The following is an 18,203-nucleotide window of genomic DNA, read 5'->3' on the forward strand; positions in this document are numbered from 1 at the left end:
ATTGTTTTTGTTGTAGAGTACTTTAGCGTATAAGAATGTTGAAAAGAGCAAAGGTCACACCAGAATGAGTCGCCTATTTATAGTTATCTTAATTTTTTCTGAGTAACCTTTCAAGTAACATCATTTAAGTAATTCTACATCAATTGTCCAAAGAGTAATATCCAAAATCATTACATAAAGTTGAAGGATATAATTTTGTTAACCCAAGTTACATAAATAGTTTGGTAGTAATTATCAAGCCAACAATCAGAAATTGAAAGAGTATTTGCTTGAATGATCAGAAATAGTAATATTAAGAATTAAGTTTAAATTCAACTAAAGCTGTTTCACTTTGAAACGAGCCAAAAATTGATTTGTTCTTTTGCTCCTTCAGAGCTGGCGACCGTAGTTATAAGTATTTTCAGGAGGCTTTGACGGTAAGTCTGCTGCTCTTGTCGTGCTGATATGATTATCCACTGCTGCTAGCAGTGGTGATTGGATACATAAGCTCACTACCAAGTTAAGTGGGTCAGGTAGGCAGTGTTACCGTGTGAACTGTAGGGCACTGTAGGCCGTGGATCGAACCCGCTCAATCATCACAGCTCTTTGGGAAATAGTCCAGTTAGGAGTGTGCTAATCATTAGGTAAATACTGGCGAGTAACGGTAAAAATGTCCACGCAAGTGAATTTAATAGCTTAGCAAGGTCCGAGTAGCACATAGTTAATGTGGTGCAATGGCGAGGGTAGGAGCGGAGGACAAGTGAACTGAGCGTGTGGCAGCTGTGCTGTGGTCAAATATTAACAACGTGAATTCACTGCTACCTCTTACCATTAAGACTGAGCTATTTACTGTTAAAGTACAAGCAGTAAGCGCAAAGGCGTGACAGCTACAAGTCTGTATTGGTGGTAGACATACGGAATTAGGAAGCGGGTCATTCCATCAGGGGTGGGGGTTAAAACAATCAAGTCACTTGAGAACAAACCGCATTTACTGACAGAAGGATTTGGTGGTTCGGTTGCAACATCCTCAAATCCTGCCCTGAAATGAGATCCATCCTTCATGAAATCCTCCCCACTCCACCCTCTGGCTCCTACCCTTGTAACCACCCCCGGTGTAAAACCTGTCCCATGCACCCTCCCACCACCACCTACTCCAGTCCTGTAACCCGGAAGGTGTACACGATCAAAGGCAGAGCCACATGTGAAAGCACCCACGTGATTTACCAACTGACCTGCCTACACTCTGAAGCCTTCTATGTGGGAATGACCAGCAACAAACTGTCCATTCGCATGAATGGACACAGGCAGACAGTGTTTGTTGGTAATGAGGATCACCCTGTGGCTAAACATGCCTTGGTGCACGGCCAGCACATCTTGGCACAGTGTTACACCGTCCGGGTTATCTGGATACTTCCCACTAACACCAACCTGTCAGAACTCCGGAGATGGGAACTTGCCCTTCAGTATATCCTCTCTTCTCGATATCTGCCAGGCCTCAACCTCTGCTAATTTCAAGTTGCCGCCACTCATACCTCACCTGTCTTTCAACAACATCTTTGCCTCTGTACTTCTGCCTATACTAACATCTCTGCCCAAACTCTTTGCCTTTACAAATGCCTGCTTGTGTCTGTGTATTTGTGGATGGATATGTGTGTGTGTGAGAGTGTATACCTGTCCTTTTGTCTCCCCTAAGGGAAGTCTTTCCGTTCCCGGGATTGGAATGCCTCCTTACCCTCTCCCTTAAAACCCACATCCTTTCGTCTTTCCCTCACCTTCCCTCTTTCCTGATGAAGTAACCGTTGGTTGCGAAAGCTTTAATTTTGTGTGTATGTTTGTGTGTCTAACGACCTGCCGGCACTTTCGTTTGGTAAGTCACATCATCTTTGTTTCTAGATATATTTTTCCCACGTGGAATGTTTCTCTCTCTCTCTCTCTCTCTCTCTCTCTCTCTCTCTCTCTGTCTCTCTCTCTCTCTCTCTCTCTCTCTCTCTCTCTCTCTCTCTCTCTCTCTCTATATATATATATATATATATATATATATATATATATATATATATATATAGAAAGAAACTTCCACATGGGAAAAATATATTAAAAACAAAGATTCCAAGACTTACCAAGCGGGAAAGCACCGGCAGACAGGCACATGAACAAAACACACAAACACACACACAGAATTACGAGCTTTCGCAACTGGCAGTTGCTTCGTCAGGAAAGAGGGAAGGAGAGGGAAAAATGAAAGGATGTGGGTTTTAAGGGAGAGGGTAAGGAGTCATTCCAATCCCGGGAGCTGAAAGACTTCCCTTAGGGGAAAAAAAGGACAGGTGTACACACACACACACACATATCCATCCGCACATACACAGACACAAACAGCATATATATATATATATGCCTATTATTTGTTGCATGAATCATTCAGCTTGTGATGCAGTAAGCTTTTAAGTAGTTTCATCTGTGTAAAGTGATCATATTGTAAGTTTATCTACATAATATAACTGTTTATATAATTATGTAAATAAAACAGAAAGAAACTTCCACATATATATATATATATGCCTATTATTTGTTGCATGAATCATTCAGCTTGTGATGCAGTAAGCTTTTAAGTAGTTTCATCTGTGTAAAGTGATCATATTGTAAGTTTATCTACATAATATAACTGTTTATATAATTATGTAAATAAAACAGAAAGAAACTTCCACATGGGAAAAATATATTAAAAACAAAGATTCCAAGACTTACCAAGCGGGAAAGCACCGGCAGACAGGCACATGAACAAAACACACAAACACACACACACAGAATTACTAGCTTTCGCAACCGATGGTTGCTTCTTCAGGAAGGAGAGGGAAGACGAAAGGATGTGGGTTTTAAGGGAGAGGGTAAGGAGTCATTCCAATCCCGGGAGCGGAAAGACTTCCCTTAGGGGAAAAAAAGGACAGGTGTACACTCGCGCACACACACACACACACACACACACACACACACACACACACACACACACATATCCATCCGCACATGTGGTGTCTAATGAAGTAAACACATTTTCACTGTAAGTGTAGATAGCCTTTTCAATATCAGAACCTTTTAGAAATCCAAACTGTGACTTTGACAGTATGTTATTTGAGATAAGACGGTTACAAAGCCAACTGTACATAACTTTTTCTAAAAATTTTGAGAATGCTGGCAACAGTGAAATTGGACGGAAATTTGATGCTATTTCTTTATATTCCTTCTTAAACAGTGGCTTAACTTCAGCATATTTCAACCATTCAGGAAATAGACCACTGATAAATGACTAGTTACACAGATAGCTTCATATGATACTTAGCTCAGAATCACATTCTTTAATTAACTTTGTTGATATTTCATCATACCCACCATTTGTTTTTGATTTTAAAGATTTTATGATGGACATTATTTCTGTTGAGGTAGTGAGGGTCAAATTCATATTATGGAAGTTACTTGAAATGTCTGGTCTGAGGTATTCTATAGCAGCATCTACCAGACCTTACAACCCCATATTTTCAGTAACAGTAATAAAATGTTTGTTAAAAAGTTCTTAACACTATACACACCTGTCACCAATGTATCATTTACTCTTAATGCTATTTGTTCCTCTTCATGTATGGTTCTACCGGTCTCCTCCTTCACTATATCCCATATTGTCTTTATTTTATTATCTCTTTTGACTATCTTTTCCTTGTAATATATTTACTTTGACGTCCATATTACAGTCTTTAATATTTGACGTCCGTATTACAGTCTTCAATATTTTTCAGTATTTCTTGTAATGTGCTGTAGCATCAACATCGGAACTGTTTCAGATTGACAGATACAGTTTTCTTTTTGTTTTACAAGATACCCCTATTCCTTGAGTAATCCATGACTTCTTTGTAGACTTTGCTCTAACCTTGATAAGTTTTGGGGGAAAACAGTGTTCAAATAAGGTAAGCACTTTATTAGCAAAAGTGTTATATTTTTAATTCATGCCGTGAGCACTGTAAACGTCAGTCCAGTAAATGTCTCTCAGGAGTGTCCTAAAATAATCAATTTGTGGCTTCTTGATTACCCATTTGAGCTCAGATTTGACAGATTTTATATCCTGTTCAGTATTAACATTCAACAGAAGTAACTGCGTGTCATGGTCTGAGAGACCATTGACTATTGGTTTTCTACTATAATTTTGTTCACTGAACTTTTCTATAAAGATATTATCAATGGCTGTTTGTGAGCAAGTGGCTACCCTAGTGGGGAACTTCACAGTGAGAATTAAGTTGAATGATAGTGTTACTAACTCAAATAAGTTCTTATTGGGAGAGTCTTTAAGGAAATCTACATTGAAATCACCAGCAACCACTATTTCTTTATTTCTGGTTGTTAAATAGGCCAGTACAGCTTCAAGGTGGTTTAGGAACAGATTCAAGTTACCTTTAGGTGCTCGATATACACTTAATATTATTAAGGATGTTTTAAGAAATTGTACTTCTGTTGCACATGCTTCTATATGCTGCTCTAGACAAAAATTATGAATATCTATGTTCTTAAATTTATGACAGTTCCTGATGAATGTGGCATCTCCTCCTTTCTCCATTTCTGATCTACAAAAGTGAGATGCTAACCTAAACCCTGTAACATTTAAAGGTTCTGTACCAGTGGTCACATGATGTTCAGAGAGGCAGATTATGTCAGCTGGGTTTGAAGACTAATTCATCTATGCAGATAGTTAATTCATTAATTTTATTTCTCAGTCCTCGAATATTTTGATGCAATAAAGATAGCTGACATTTCACATTAACTGAGTTAAAATTGGGTAGAGTTAAAATATGTGCCGACTGTTGAAAATTCTTAACCAATAGCTGTTTATGCTGATGTAATAAGCTGGAATTATGTTTTTTGATTTCTTTCTTAAACTGAAGGTTTGTCTCAGTTCTAAACTCTCTTAAATTTGCTTTCTTTCTGTCCTCCCTATCCTAAAAAAGGGTCTTTTCTGAACCCTATAACCACTGGTATTTTACCACTCATGACAGTGCCTCCCCCCTTTAACTTTCCTGTTATTTCCCCAGCAAATTTACCCTTCCCCTTCCTGTTCAGGTGAAGGCCATGCCTTGTATAATCCCACCTACTGAGAGAATCAACAGGAACCACACCAATGTGTGACCCTGCACCCGACATAAGCAGCTGTTCCAGAACCAAATTAACTCTCTTGACAGAAGAGTTCAAATGGGGTTGGTCATGGCACCCAAGAAGAGATGCAAACTCAACACTAATATGCTTCGATGCAGATGCAATCTTTGCCAGGTCACACTCTATACTGTAGCCAGGATCTCTGTCAATACTGTTACCTGCTCCACCCACTATAACCACGGTGTCTTCCTTAGCGAAATCTTTGCAAAGTGATCCCAAATTCTCTGTCACCTGCTCCAGACCAGCACTAGGTTTAAAAAATTGGTGACCTGGTATTCTGATCCTAGTTCATCCTGCAAAAGTTGGCCAACACCTCTTCCATGGGAACTACCTAGAACAACACTTTCTTTCTCTTTACTGATTTCCCTACATTCTTACTTTTCAATTTGCTGCTGAAAGTTTGTTGTGCCCTGTCTACACCTGCAACTGCTTGAGGCTCACCAGCTTCTTACCATGAAGCTGTCAGACAAAGTTCTAGGCCTGTTCCTCCTGTTGCCTGTTGCCACTTCCCACCACTCTTTACCCTTCTCCCTCCTTAACCTGTCAAGATCTCCCTTGGCCTTGTCTAACTCAGCCTGAAGGGTGGCAATTTTCCCCTCCTGTTCTAGTATCTTCCTATCTCTACCACAAATCTTACAAAACCACTGGTGAGTCTCATTTACTTCCCCTATTCCCACACCACTACAGTCACCCACATGGAAAAATCTACAGCACCCATCACACCAAAGCCCCGACCTAACAATTCTACGGCAAGTCAAGCACTTTTCACTCATGATAAAAGTAATCTTTTATTAAGAATAAGTCAGTTTAGTTACAGATAAACACGAAAAGATGGTTCCACAAATTTGGCCTATACACAACAGTGTGTAAACAAAAACAACAGTGCAAAGTTTCTGAAACAACAACTTAAACTTTACGCTACTTTCTGGAAATGCTAGTTAAATAATGAAGAGGTACGCTAAGCTAAATTGCTGGAGAGAGCAAGGAACAACCAAACGAAATTCTATAGATTTACTGCAGCAAAACGTAAACAGAAAATACGACTGTACGATCTTTTCGAGTTTTCTGCTATATCACGAAAAGAAAAATGAAACCTTTAATGGTACACTTAAAAGGCACACTAATACACCTATTTACTACTTAATCAGTACTAAACTATATGTTTTATGATCTAAAATGACTTAGCTTTACGAGCACATCAAAATTCGGGCTAGTCGCCTGGCTGCAGCAAGGGGGGGAAGTTCCTTCTCATACTCTGTGTAAAATTGAAATGGTATCCCATGAAGTCCAGTGGTCTTTCCTCTTTTGAGCAGTTTTAATTGTTTTTCTATCCCTCTGTCATCTATTTTGACATCTACCATTTTGTTATCTGTGCGACATTCGAGAGAAGGAACTACACTGCAGTCTTCCTCTGTGAAACAGCTTTGGAGAAAGACATTTAGTATTTTGGCCTTTAGTCTGTCATCCTCTGTTTCAGTACCATTTTGGCCACAGAGTGTCTGGGCATTTTGTTTTGATCCACCTACCCACCTACCACTTTGACATAAGACCAAAATTTCTTAGGATTTTCTCCCAAGTCAGTACACAGAACTTTACTTTCGAACTCGTTGAACGTCTCTCACATAGCCCTCCTCACACTAACTTTTGCTTCTTGTAATTTTTGTTTGTCTGCTAGGCTTTGGCTATGTTTATTTTTGCTGTGAAGTTCCATTTGCTTCCGTAGCAGTTTTCTAACTTGGTTGTTGTACTACGGTGTCTCTTTTCCGTCTCTTACGCTCTTGCTTGGCACATACTCATCTAATGCATACTGTACAGTGGTTTTGAACTTTGTCCACTGATCCTCAACACTATCTGTACTTGAGATAAAACTTTTGTGTTGAGCCGTCAAGTACTCTGAAATCTGCATTTTGTCACTTTTGCTAAACAGAAAAATCTTCCTGCCTTTTTAATATTTCTATTTATGGCTGATATCATTGATGCTGTAACCACTTTATGATCACTGATTCCCTGTTCTGCATTAACTGTTTCAAATAGTTCAGGTCTGTTTGTCACCAGAAGTTCTAATATGTTATTGCCATGAGTTAGTTCCCTGTTTAACTGCTCAATGTAGTTTTCAGATAATGGACTTAAAAAATTTTCACTTGATTCTTTGTCCCTGCCACCAATTATAAACATCTGAGTCTCCCAGTCTGTATCTGACAAATTAAAATCTCCACCCAAAACTATAACATGGTCAGGAAATCTACTCAAAATATTTTCCAAATTTTCCTTCAAGTGTTCTGCCACAACAGCTGCTACCCAGGGGGCCTATAGAGACTTCCAATTACCATGTTTGAGCCTGTTTTAACCGTGACCTTCACCCAAATTATTTCACATTTTGGATCTCCATCAATTTCCTTCGATACTATTCCACTTTTTATCGCTATAAACACACATCTCCCTTCACTGTCCAGCCTGTCTATGCTATAAATTCCAATCTCAGTTTAGAATTTCATTACTGTTTACATCTGGTTTCAGCCAACTTTCCATCCCTAGTACTATGTGGGCATTGTGACCGTTAACTAATGAGAGCAGTTCTGGGACCTTTCTATATATGCTCCTGCAGTTTACTATTACCACATTAACATTGTCATTCCCTGTTACATTTTTCCTACTGCTACCTTGTTGCATCTCAGGAGGCATCTTGTCGGGCCTAGGGAGTGAATGCTCTAACCTAAAAAACCCACATGTGCACTCCACACGTACTCCGCTACCCTTGTAGCCACTTCCTGTATGTAGTGCATGCCTGGCCTATTCAGGGTGACCCTATATAGCGGAGCTCAAAAAATTTGCAACCCAGATCTCCGCAGAATCATCTGAGCATCTGGTTTAACCCTTCCACTTGACTCCAAACCAGAGGACCACGATCAGTTCTGGGAACGGCACTACAAATAGTTAGCTCAAATTCCACCTCACAAGCCAGGCTTTCCACCTTCACCAGCCTCCACCAACCACCCGTATGAACTGAGGATGACCTCTGAACTAAGACGGCAAGACTCATTGGTGCCAACATAAGCAACAATTTGCAGGTGGGTGCACCCAGTGCTCTCTATTGCCGCCAGCAGGGCCTCCTCCACATCTCGGATGAGACCCCCGGCAAGCAGACAGAGTGAACACTGGCCTTCTTCCCTGACCTTTCCGCTGTTTGCCGAAGGGGCTCCATCACCCGCCTAAAGTTGGAGCTCCCAATCACTAATAAACCCCTCCCCCAGTGTGCCTGCTCGGACCTTGCAGAAGGAGTGGCCACATGTCCACTCACATTCAGAGCAGGTTATGCCACATGGCCAGCCTCCACATTGACCATCTGCCTTGTGTGACATGAAAGCCGTTGAATGCGCCGCTCCCCTTGGGGAGAGGGTGGCCCAACTGTGCCCAGTACCTGCGAAGGTCACAAACAAAACAAATTTTCAGTATTATTTATTTTTGGTATGCAAAGAAATGATATAATTTTTATCTGGTACAGCTGTTGGCCCATGGACAGACACAGACAATTTCACAGAGTTTTGCACTCACGTTATCAAGCACGTTATCAACCTATTTAGTTTCATAACTCTTACACAAATATGTCAATCAAAATATTGTAGCACTTTTGCAGCATCTTTATGCACTTGGAAATTCTATCTGAGGAAAGCAGTGTAGACACCCTGGACAGTTTTAATGTAAAAATATTTGTCATTAAAACTGGAATTACATTGCAGATCAGTCACATCAGGATATGCACAGGGGCGCTGTCAACCGAAATGGCAAAAGGTCTCAAAAACAGCATGGAAACAGATGTAAGGCTGACACTGTCCTTAAACTCATTATAAAACTATCCTTGTCATTCTGTCAGTCACAGTGAATTCTTTGAAACTCATGTTTTCTTTACTGGCAGTGAGCTTAGGGAACTGGACTGTCTTTGTTAGAATGTGTCCCATTCTACAACGTGATTTTATTTCAAATGCACCCCCATCAAACTAGAAAGATGTTACCTTGCAGTGCCTTACTGAGGGCAGTGTGCAGTCAAGTCCACTTATAATGCAATGTCTGCAATCCATTACGGATATCCTAATTCTTATCCCTGCTCTCCTTTTTCCTTCATGAATTCAACAATAGCAAGTTTTCAATAAAAAAAATAGTTTCAGGCATGCCCTTTGATTTAACCAATGTAATGTGCAGTAATATGTGATATCTCCATACTCTTTGTGCAGTTCCACTGAAAATGGTTGCAACTGACAATGGAATAATGTGCGCGAGTTCAGAAATTTTATTGTTCATGTGACCAATTCCTTCACATGCTCCAGACCTGCAAATTTAACATGAAGTGCTTTTTAATATACAGAACAATGAAGCGCATCTATCAAACATAATTTTTTGCTCTTTGATTGTCAACTAAATCTTTAAATTCGTTTTTCATGGTATTGTAATGTCATTTCATAGCAAATATTCAGTACCTGTCATTATGCAAACTGAGGATTTTCATCCTCCTCTTCTGTCATTCCCATTCATTTTCAAGGATAGTCACCATAGATGACTAGGCAGACTCTTTTGTGCAAGCTCCCATTGGACCTGTGAATGTCCTTCATACCACGGACAACTAGTCGACTTTAAACAGCACTGATATCACGATTCTGGTGAACTCAGAGAGCTGCACTGACCAAAAAATGATGCACTGCAATGCTAAATGGAATGTTGCACCATTCCACGGGCTTCCAAGAAAGACCAAGAAAAGCTGAATGACAAGCGGCCCACACGTACTGCATTCGTGAAGTTTGGTACACCGTGGCTAGCCCTGCTTTAACAGATATTTTTCATCCTTTGATAAAGCTTAGCTTGGAACTTGACCCACATTCTATTTCACTATAGGAAACTACATGGTTTTAGCTCTCGTATTCGGCTGCACTTAAGGTGAATGCCTGTTAGAGCAAATGGACCTCAATGAAAGACAGAGGGCAGTGTTGCTGCAGCCCTGCACTCACCTAGTGAGTGCGCCATTGTCTCACCACCCGAAAAGATGAACCAACAGTGTCCCTTGCACTGGAGTAAGTACCGCAACTACATGACCAGTCATGTACTTTGTCTAATGACTTTCATTTTTCTCCACTGAAAATTGGCACCTCTGTCTGACCTTGTCGCCCTCTTCCTTCAGGAGATATGTGTTCTGCTGATTATCGTTCCTAGTGGTACCCTGTTGTTACTGACTTGCAAAGACTCAGCTGAAAATGTGACTTTAGATGCGCCAATCAAGACTGTAAAGCTTCCTATGCTGCCTCCATGATATTGTATGTGGTGCTTCAACTGCACCTGACTCAAGAGCTCCACACGACGGCATTGAAACTGGATAACCCATCATCAGAGGACATCTTGTGCATCGCTCATTCATTCAAAATTGCTCAGGCAGCTAACAACTCACAGCGTGGCAGCAAAAGGTGGCAGTTCACACACCAACATGTGTGCCACCCCAGCATCATAAACGTAGGATGACTCCTGCCACGTTGCTGCAACATCATGATTCATTTTTATCCAATGTCTCTGAGCGTCCAGTCACTCCTCGATGATGGCTACAGAGGCCACACCCTTTGTGCTCTCAGTGTTTTTCCTCTCGCATCTGAGCAGACTGTCCATATTGCTGGGTGTCCTGTACAAACTGTGGCAAGGAGGGTCAACTCTGCTCAGTATGTCACAGTTATATGGCCTGTTCCCATCCAGCACCACAACCACAACCACACCAGGACACAATACACACGCTGCAGACTGTAGTCCACCAGGGTGACCCCCTAAGGCAGAAATTGTTTCTCACACTTCACATGTCCCACCAAGACAACTGCTTTCAGGTGAACACTTGGGTCACCATCTCTTTGAACAATTATTGATTGAATTTTGTCCAACTGTGTTCACGACTTGTCCCCATCCACAAGTATTTTGGTGGGCTATGGAGATGCTGCAATTCCTCTTCACGGACAACTTACAAATATGTCACTCAGATTTTTAATGTTATTTGTCATTACCATCCAGCAGCTACCAACATTTTTGGCCTTGACACCTTCACGGCATTTGGATTTTCTATCTCAGATGAATTCAAGGTAGCTTCAACTGTGGTCCCTTTCCAGGAACTCAACGACCTCTGCACGGCTTTTTCACCTCTCTTTCAACTTGTTTTGTGGTCCTTACAGGATGCTGTGAAGCTGTAGGGACCCTGACCCTGGCATAGCACAACTGTTCTGGTATTGAAAAGGAAGCCTTGGCAAGAGCATTTACTGTCAAAAAAATTTCACGTCTACGTTTTTGAGCTGCAGTTCTCTCTAATTACGGACCACACGCCATAGGTGGCATTATTCAGGCCATGTTCCAACTACCCAGAATGAACAGCCCAATGCCTCCAGTGCTGGGTGTTGTTCCTCAGTGCCCACAACTATAATATCCGATACAATCTGACAGCCCAGTATTCTAATACTGATCCATTGTCCTGTCTCCTGGCCAGCCCAGACCCAGAGTTTGAGCAACGGGAGGTCCTCCTCTTCCACATCAGTACCAAATGACAACACAACTGGGCAGTTTCCTCCTTATTCCATTTGTGCTGCTGTTGCAATGCACTGGGACTCCACCCTGCAATGGGTTATTCACTAAGTAAACCATGGCTGCCCCCATTATCTCACTAGTCAGTTGATGACAGGGCTCCACCCTTGGAAACAGCTTTCTCACCAACTCTCGGTTGTGGATGATGTCATCTTTTTAGATACTGAGATGGATGCACATTGAGTGGTCATTCCAGTAGAACTGCACCATCAGGTATTGAGTTTGCTCTACTGGGGTCATTGGCTCATGTCCAACAAGACGACGCTGGCATGCCGCCATGTTACTGGCCTGGGACCAATGCCGACATCAAAAAGACGGTCCACAGACATGCAGCACGCACCCAGCACCACACAGCACCCCCTCAGTCCTTGCCCTCTGGCCTACTCCTCGCCTCCCTTGGGACTGCATACATTTATATTTTGCAGGCCCATTCTTGGGATCTATATGGTTGCTCATTGTGGATGCTTATTCAGAGTACCCCTGTGTCATATGCATGATACCCAACACAACTGAGGCCACCACTACCACCTTAGCTCAAGTTTTGGCCATCCGTGGGCTGCCTCGCACATTGTTCTCTGACAGTAGCCCACAATTTATGGCCTCTGCATTTAAGGACTTCTTTAGCGCCAATGGCATCAAACACATCTGTAGCCTTTCATTGCACCCTCCCTCCAATGGTGAAGCTGAATGATGGTCTGTACTTCTAAGCAGCTGATGAAGAAAGCTATTGAATCCTCTGCCACTATGGCAGCCATTACTTTGTTTTTGAGCTATTATCGCACCACACCTTTTAACAATCGTAGCACCACTGAGTTTTTCCACAGTCACTAGCCTTGGATCTTGCTTAATCTGCTGACACCGTCACTGTTGGAACCTCACTCACATCCCTCCTGATGTTACACAGCCAGCACAGAAGTGTGGGCATGTCCTAAGGGAGTGCTGAGGCTTCGACAACAGAAACAGTGATGTCCATCCATTGGCGGCGAATTACATTTGTCCAGATGCAGAAGCGGCTTGAGCTCCATCACTACAACCAGCTTTGGCCTGGGACACCAGTTTCCCCTCCGCAGCCCCATCTTCCACTGCCTTCTGGTGCCAATCCAACACAACAGCCAGAGACCCAGGCAGCTGCTGCTGATGTCCCACTGTTGCCCCGGCTCTCTCCTCTGGCTCCCCGTGGATCAGTGGTGCCCCCTGGCATGCCCATCTCCAGCGCTGATCCAATGGACACTACCAACTGCACTTCCTCCTGACAGCTTGCAGCCAACGAGACTGCATCTTCAAACTTACCTTCATTCCACCTTCCGAGGCACTGTCCAGGGTGTTTCTGTCCGTATGCACCCATTTCGGGAGGGGAGGGACCTGGTATCGGACTGCGTGGAAGTTGAATGCCTACCAGAGCAAATGGACATTGATTGACGATAGAGGGCAGTGTTGCCACAGTGCTGCTTCCACCTAGCGAGTGTGTTACCGTCTCGCCACACGAATACACTGGCCCTCACGGCTGGCATAAATCCTCCACACCTCGAATGCTCAGTCAGCCATGTACTTTGTCTGATAGCATTCATTACTGCATCCACTGTACTACTGACTTCTCATTGACAACTTCATTTTGATATTGGTTAACCTCTTTGCTTTCAATTTGGACTGTGGCTCATACTTGACCTGTTGAAAGTGTTGTATTGAAAGTTCATTGCACATAATGGCTGCATAAGTTGCTATTGACTTGCTCTTATTGTGTTGGGTGCACCGTTGGATCAGCCCTGTTGCTTGACTCTGACATGGGTTATAGTTCTGTTCACAGGCAGTCTTCTCGCCTTGCGCCATCACTCTCTCCTGTTTTTCTGTCATTTGCACTGATATCTGGCTACTTGTGGTTATAACATTAGCGTGCGCGCGCGCGCGTGTGTGTGTATGTGTGTGTGTGTGTGTGTGTGTGTGTGTGTGTGTGTGTGTGTGTGTGTGTGTGTGTGGGGGGGGGGGGGGAGGGGGTAAATGATGGTAAATTGATCATCCAAGCTTATGGTAAAAGTTAAATGAACTCCATAATCAGCACCTGTATAACACATTTTGCTGATCAAAAACTGTGTGATCTCCTGTCTCAGATTTTATTAGACTTTGCTATGGATGGAGATTATGATATCACTCTCCTGATGTCACATAACTGAGCCAACAGTACTTCAAGAGTTCCTCATCACTTTACAATCTTACATGCACCCTCTTCTCCCAACAAGGAAAAGTAACAAGAAAGTGTATGAAACGGCTGCTTGCTGTCTATAATATCATTTATATTTTTCTGTGATATTTACAGTCAAGTGTTATTGTTACGTTAAAATTACTACTCATGTTTGAATATACTCATTTTTTTTTAAATGTTGGAAATGGCAGGCATGCTGATCACTCAGCTATGAAAGCACATTAAAATTTGGAAATTATTTTATTTTTGTACTCTGACACCCTAAGCACCATTTAACGCAGGGGAGAATAGACATATGTGATATTTGTCTGTGTCTGTGTCTGTGTGTGATTATCTTTACTTTAAAAATTTGTGTGTTGCATTTTTAAGCAGAGATTTGGAACCAGACCAGGGTTTGCAAAGGCTTGTATGGAAAAAAGACTAAACCATACTCTGGCTGGATGACACGTAAAACCAACAGTTGAAAATCTGGTTCCAGATGATTCAGTCTGAAGAAGTCTAGGAAGCATCAGCCTCTGCAGCTGATATTGAGGAAAATCAATGAAGGTCACCTGGGTCCTACCTGGTAGGGTTATAGGTTCGGCACCCCAAAGGCGGGTGGCAGGTCACTGGTAGCATCTAGTGATGTGGATGGCCAGGATGATTACTTCATGTGTTACCTGACAAAAAAACCTATTTAACATATAATTTGCACTTTATTTAGTCCTCCAGTTGATAGAACAACTAGCTGTGACTTAAGTTCAACACTGTTGCCTGTAGTAGACAGTGCACCAATGCTGGGGGTCGAAGCGGTGTCTGGGGGCAGAGACCCTGCATCCGGAGAAGGTCCCTGTTGTATAAGCACTGTCACTGTTGGACCTCCTCAGTAGGGCCTCACTAAAGCCTGTTTACATTGCACCAGCAGTGACTGGTATCTTCATATACATCATGTCTAACACACTGCCACTTCTGCCCTCTAATAACACCAGATATCAGCAGTCACTATCCTGTGCAAGCCTCATCACTGCTGCATAACTACTGTAACTTCATCCATTTGGACCTGCCTGTTGTTTTCCAGCATTGTTCTCCCTCTAGAATTTTTATCTCCCACAATGTATTCCATTACTAAATTGAAAATTCCTTGAGCCCTTAGGATCTGTCCTGTCAACCAACCCCTTCATTTAGTCAAATTGTGCCATAAATTTCAATTTTCTCCAATTCAGTTCAGTACATCCTAATTTGTTATTCAATCTACCAATCTAATCTTCAGTATTCTTCTACAGCAAAACATTTCAAAAGCTTCTATCTTCTTCTTGTCTGATTTCAACAAAGCCCTCTTTTTCAGAATCTCTCTTCTTGCTGATGCAACTCTGCATTTTACATCTTCCCTACTTTGGACATCATCAGTTCTTTTGCTGCCCAAATGACAAAACTCATTTTCAGCATTTAGTGTCTCCTTTCCTAACTTAATTCCCTCAGCATTACCTGATTTATTTTGACTGCATTCAATACCACTGTTTTATTTTTATTGATATTCATCTTGCAATCTCTTTTCAAGCCATTATATATTCTCTACAATTGCCCTTCCAAGCCTTTATCCATCTCTGACAGAAATACAATGTTATTGGCAAATGCCAAAGTTTGTAATTTCTTCTCCCTGAACTTTAATTTCTTTTACAAATTTCTCCTCTGTTTCCTTCACAGTTTGCTCAATGTACAGACAGAATAACATTGGGGATGGGCTACAGCCCTATCTCACTCCCTTTTCAGCTATGCCTTCCCTTTCACGTCCTTTGACTGTTGTAAGTACAGTATGGTTTCCACACAACCTGTAAATAACCTTTAGCTCCTTGTATTTTATCCCTGCTACCTTAAAAATTACAACGAGTGTAGTCCACTCCACATTGCCAAAAGCTTTCTCTAAATCTACAAATGCTATGTACACAGGTTTGCTCTTCTGCTACCTACCTTGTAATAGAGTGTTGCCTTCTCTGGACCCCAAACTGATCTTCCCCAGGCTATCTGTATCAGTTTTTTCATTCTTCAATAATGTAGGTACATGGTAGAGAAGGAATATCAGAGATCTTAAACTGTGATTTACATTGTTGTTGTGATCTTCAGTCCTGAGACTGGTTTGATGCAGTTCTCCATGCTACTCTATCCTGTGAAAGCTTCTTCATCTCCCAGTACCTACTGCAACCTACACCCTTCTGAATCTGCTTAGTGTATTCATCTCTTGGTCTCCCTCTATGATTTTTACCCTCCATGCTGCCCTCCAATACTAAATTGGTGATCCCTCGATGTCTCAGAACATGTCCTACCAACCGATCCCTTCTTCTAGTGTGATTTACATAAGTCTCTGGATTTGCACTCTAATATGACTGCAATAGCTCTTTCTTTGCAATCTGAATGTGCTGGTAACTCCTCTATAGTTTCCCCAAAATATGAACCATATTTAAGATGAGAATAAAAGTAGGACTTAGGTGAGCAAAAAAATGTAGCAGGTCTTGCTCAATTCTGCATTCAGATATTTTATATGCTTCTTCTATTTTACATTGATTTGCCGTGATAATCCAGAATCTGGTTTCTGTAATGTTATGAACTAGTTCATAATTGATAGAGGGAAATGGGATGTATATATTCTTGCACAGAGTATTGTCAAATTCTAGTGTGATACTTTTTTTACTATTTGTTAAAATGTTTTTATTCGGTGCCCAGTGTTTTATGACAGTGTTTACCGATTTTGGTAATTCTTCCATAACTTTCCATTTTAATAAAAGTGAGGTGGTGTCATCTTTAAATCAGCATTTTATGAGCATCTGCATCTAAGCTTAGATGGTTAATGTATAAAAGGACCAGAAGGTGTGACTGACATTCACTGCTTGCTTATGATTGCTTAGGAAGGAAATGGATCAACTGTTGGATGTACCTTGAATAATGCACTTTTCAAGCTTAGACAGCAGAATCTTATGATCCACCATGTCAAAAGCTTTTGACTGATCAATAAATACTCCTGTTGATTTTGGTTTAGTGAAGCTATGAAAAATGTAGATTTTGATGGAAAGACAGGGATTTGATCTCATTTTTTCAAAATCACGTGCGTTAAACGTTGTACTGCCTCACTCAAATTCAATACACATTGCCAATACGTATAATGGGAGCTATGCCATTAAGTGACATATATTGCTTTATCATACACTTTTAATGTAATAGCAAATACTCATTTTGCTTACAAATTTAATATGGGTGTATTTTTCAGAAGTGTTGATGGTAAGTTCAGTCACCTTTATAATTTGACAAAACACATCTTAAAACTGATTCTTCTTTATGTCACTTTGAAAACAGTAAGTTCTCAGGAACAGAAAATACTTCCTTGTTTTTCAGTAGCTTTCAAAGTACTTATAAAGATTTTATTATATAAAATCTTGTCACACAGGTGGAGGCAGACACGCATGAGACTAACGCCAACATTCACCTTACGAAACATGAGGAACTTGTTTCATGTTGTGGATTACATCAGCAGACAACTGACGTTGTATGTGGAAACTGCTGCAGCTAAGCACACAGGTATGGGATTATTGTTTTGGCAAATTAGATTCTATTAACTTTTTGGGCACATTTTATCCTCTTCTTTAATTTCTGGACAGCTCTGTTTCAGTTGTCATTCTTTCGTCAGCCAACTTTTTCTTTCACATATATTGAATACTTCCTAAATAATGAAATACGATCAATTTTGATTTTATAACTGCCTGAACGAGTTTATATGCCAACTAGCTCCACAGATGATGAAGAGATTGAAGAAATGTCTGATGTGATAAAAGAAATTATTCATATAGTTAACGGAGACGAAAATTTAGTAGTCATGGGGGACTGGAGTGCAACTGTAGGAAAAGGAAGAGAAGGAAAAGTAGTAGGTGAATATGTACTGAGGGTAAGGAACAAAAGGGGAAGAGAATTTTGCACAGAGCATAACTTTATCATAGCTGACACTTGTTTTAAGATTCATGAAAGAAGGTTGTATATATGGAAGAGGCCTGGAGACACTGGAAGGTTTCAGACAGATTATATAATGGTAAGACAATATTTTGTTTCACACAATATTTCGTCCTCTTCAAGTGCTATGAGTTGTGTAATTCTGTGTACTAGCTGCCTGGTTGGAGTTCACACTGCTTGACTTGCAGAAGGCATTTGTTACAGTTCCACACTGCTGCCTAATGAACAAAATATGAGTGTAAGAAAATCAGAAGAGATGTGTCACTGGACA

At 41.2% G+C, this 18,203-nt stretch overlaps 1 protein-coding gene across 1 annotated transcript in view; it reads left to right on the top strand.

The window, feature by feature from the left end:
- LOC126284567 (cytochrome P450 6k1-like) overlaps positions 1-18,203 on the top strand; it is a 95,991-nt gene that overhangs the window by 49,663 nt on the left and 28,125 nt on the right. Inside the window, exon 4 of the mRNA XM_049983580.1 lies at positions 17,376-17,506. Coding sequence (XP_049839537.1) covers positions 17,376-17,506 — 131 coding nt within the window. The remainder of the gene's footprint in view (positions 1-17,375; positions 17,507-18,203) is intronic.

The sequence above is a fragment of the Schistocerca gregaria genome, chromosome 8, assembly GCF_023897955.1.
Source record: "Schistocerca gregaria isolate iqSchGreg1 chromosome 8, iqSchGreg1.2, whole genome shotgun sequence".
Taxonomy (NCBI): Eukaryota; Metazoa; Arthropoda; class Insecta; order Orthoptera; family Acrididae; genus Schistocerca; species Schistocerca gregaria.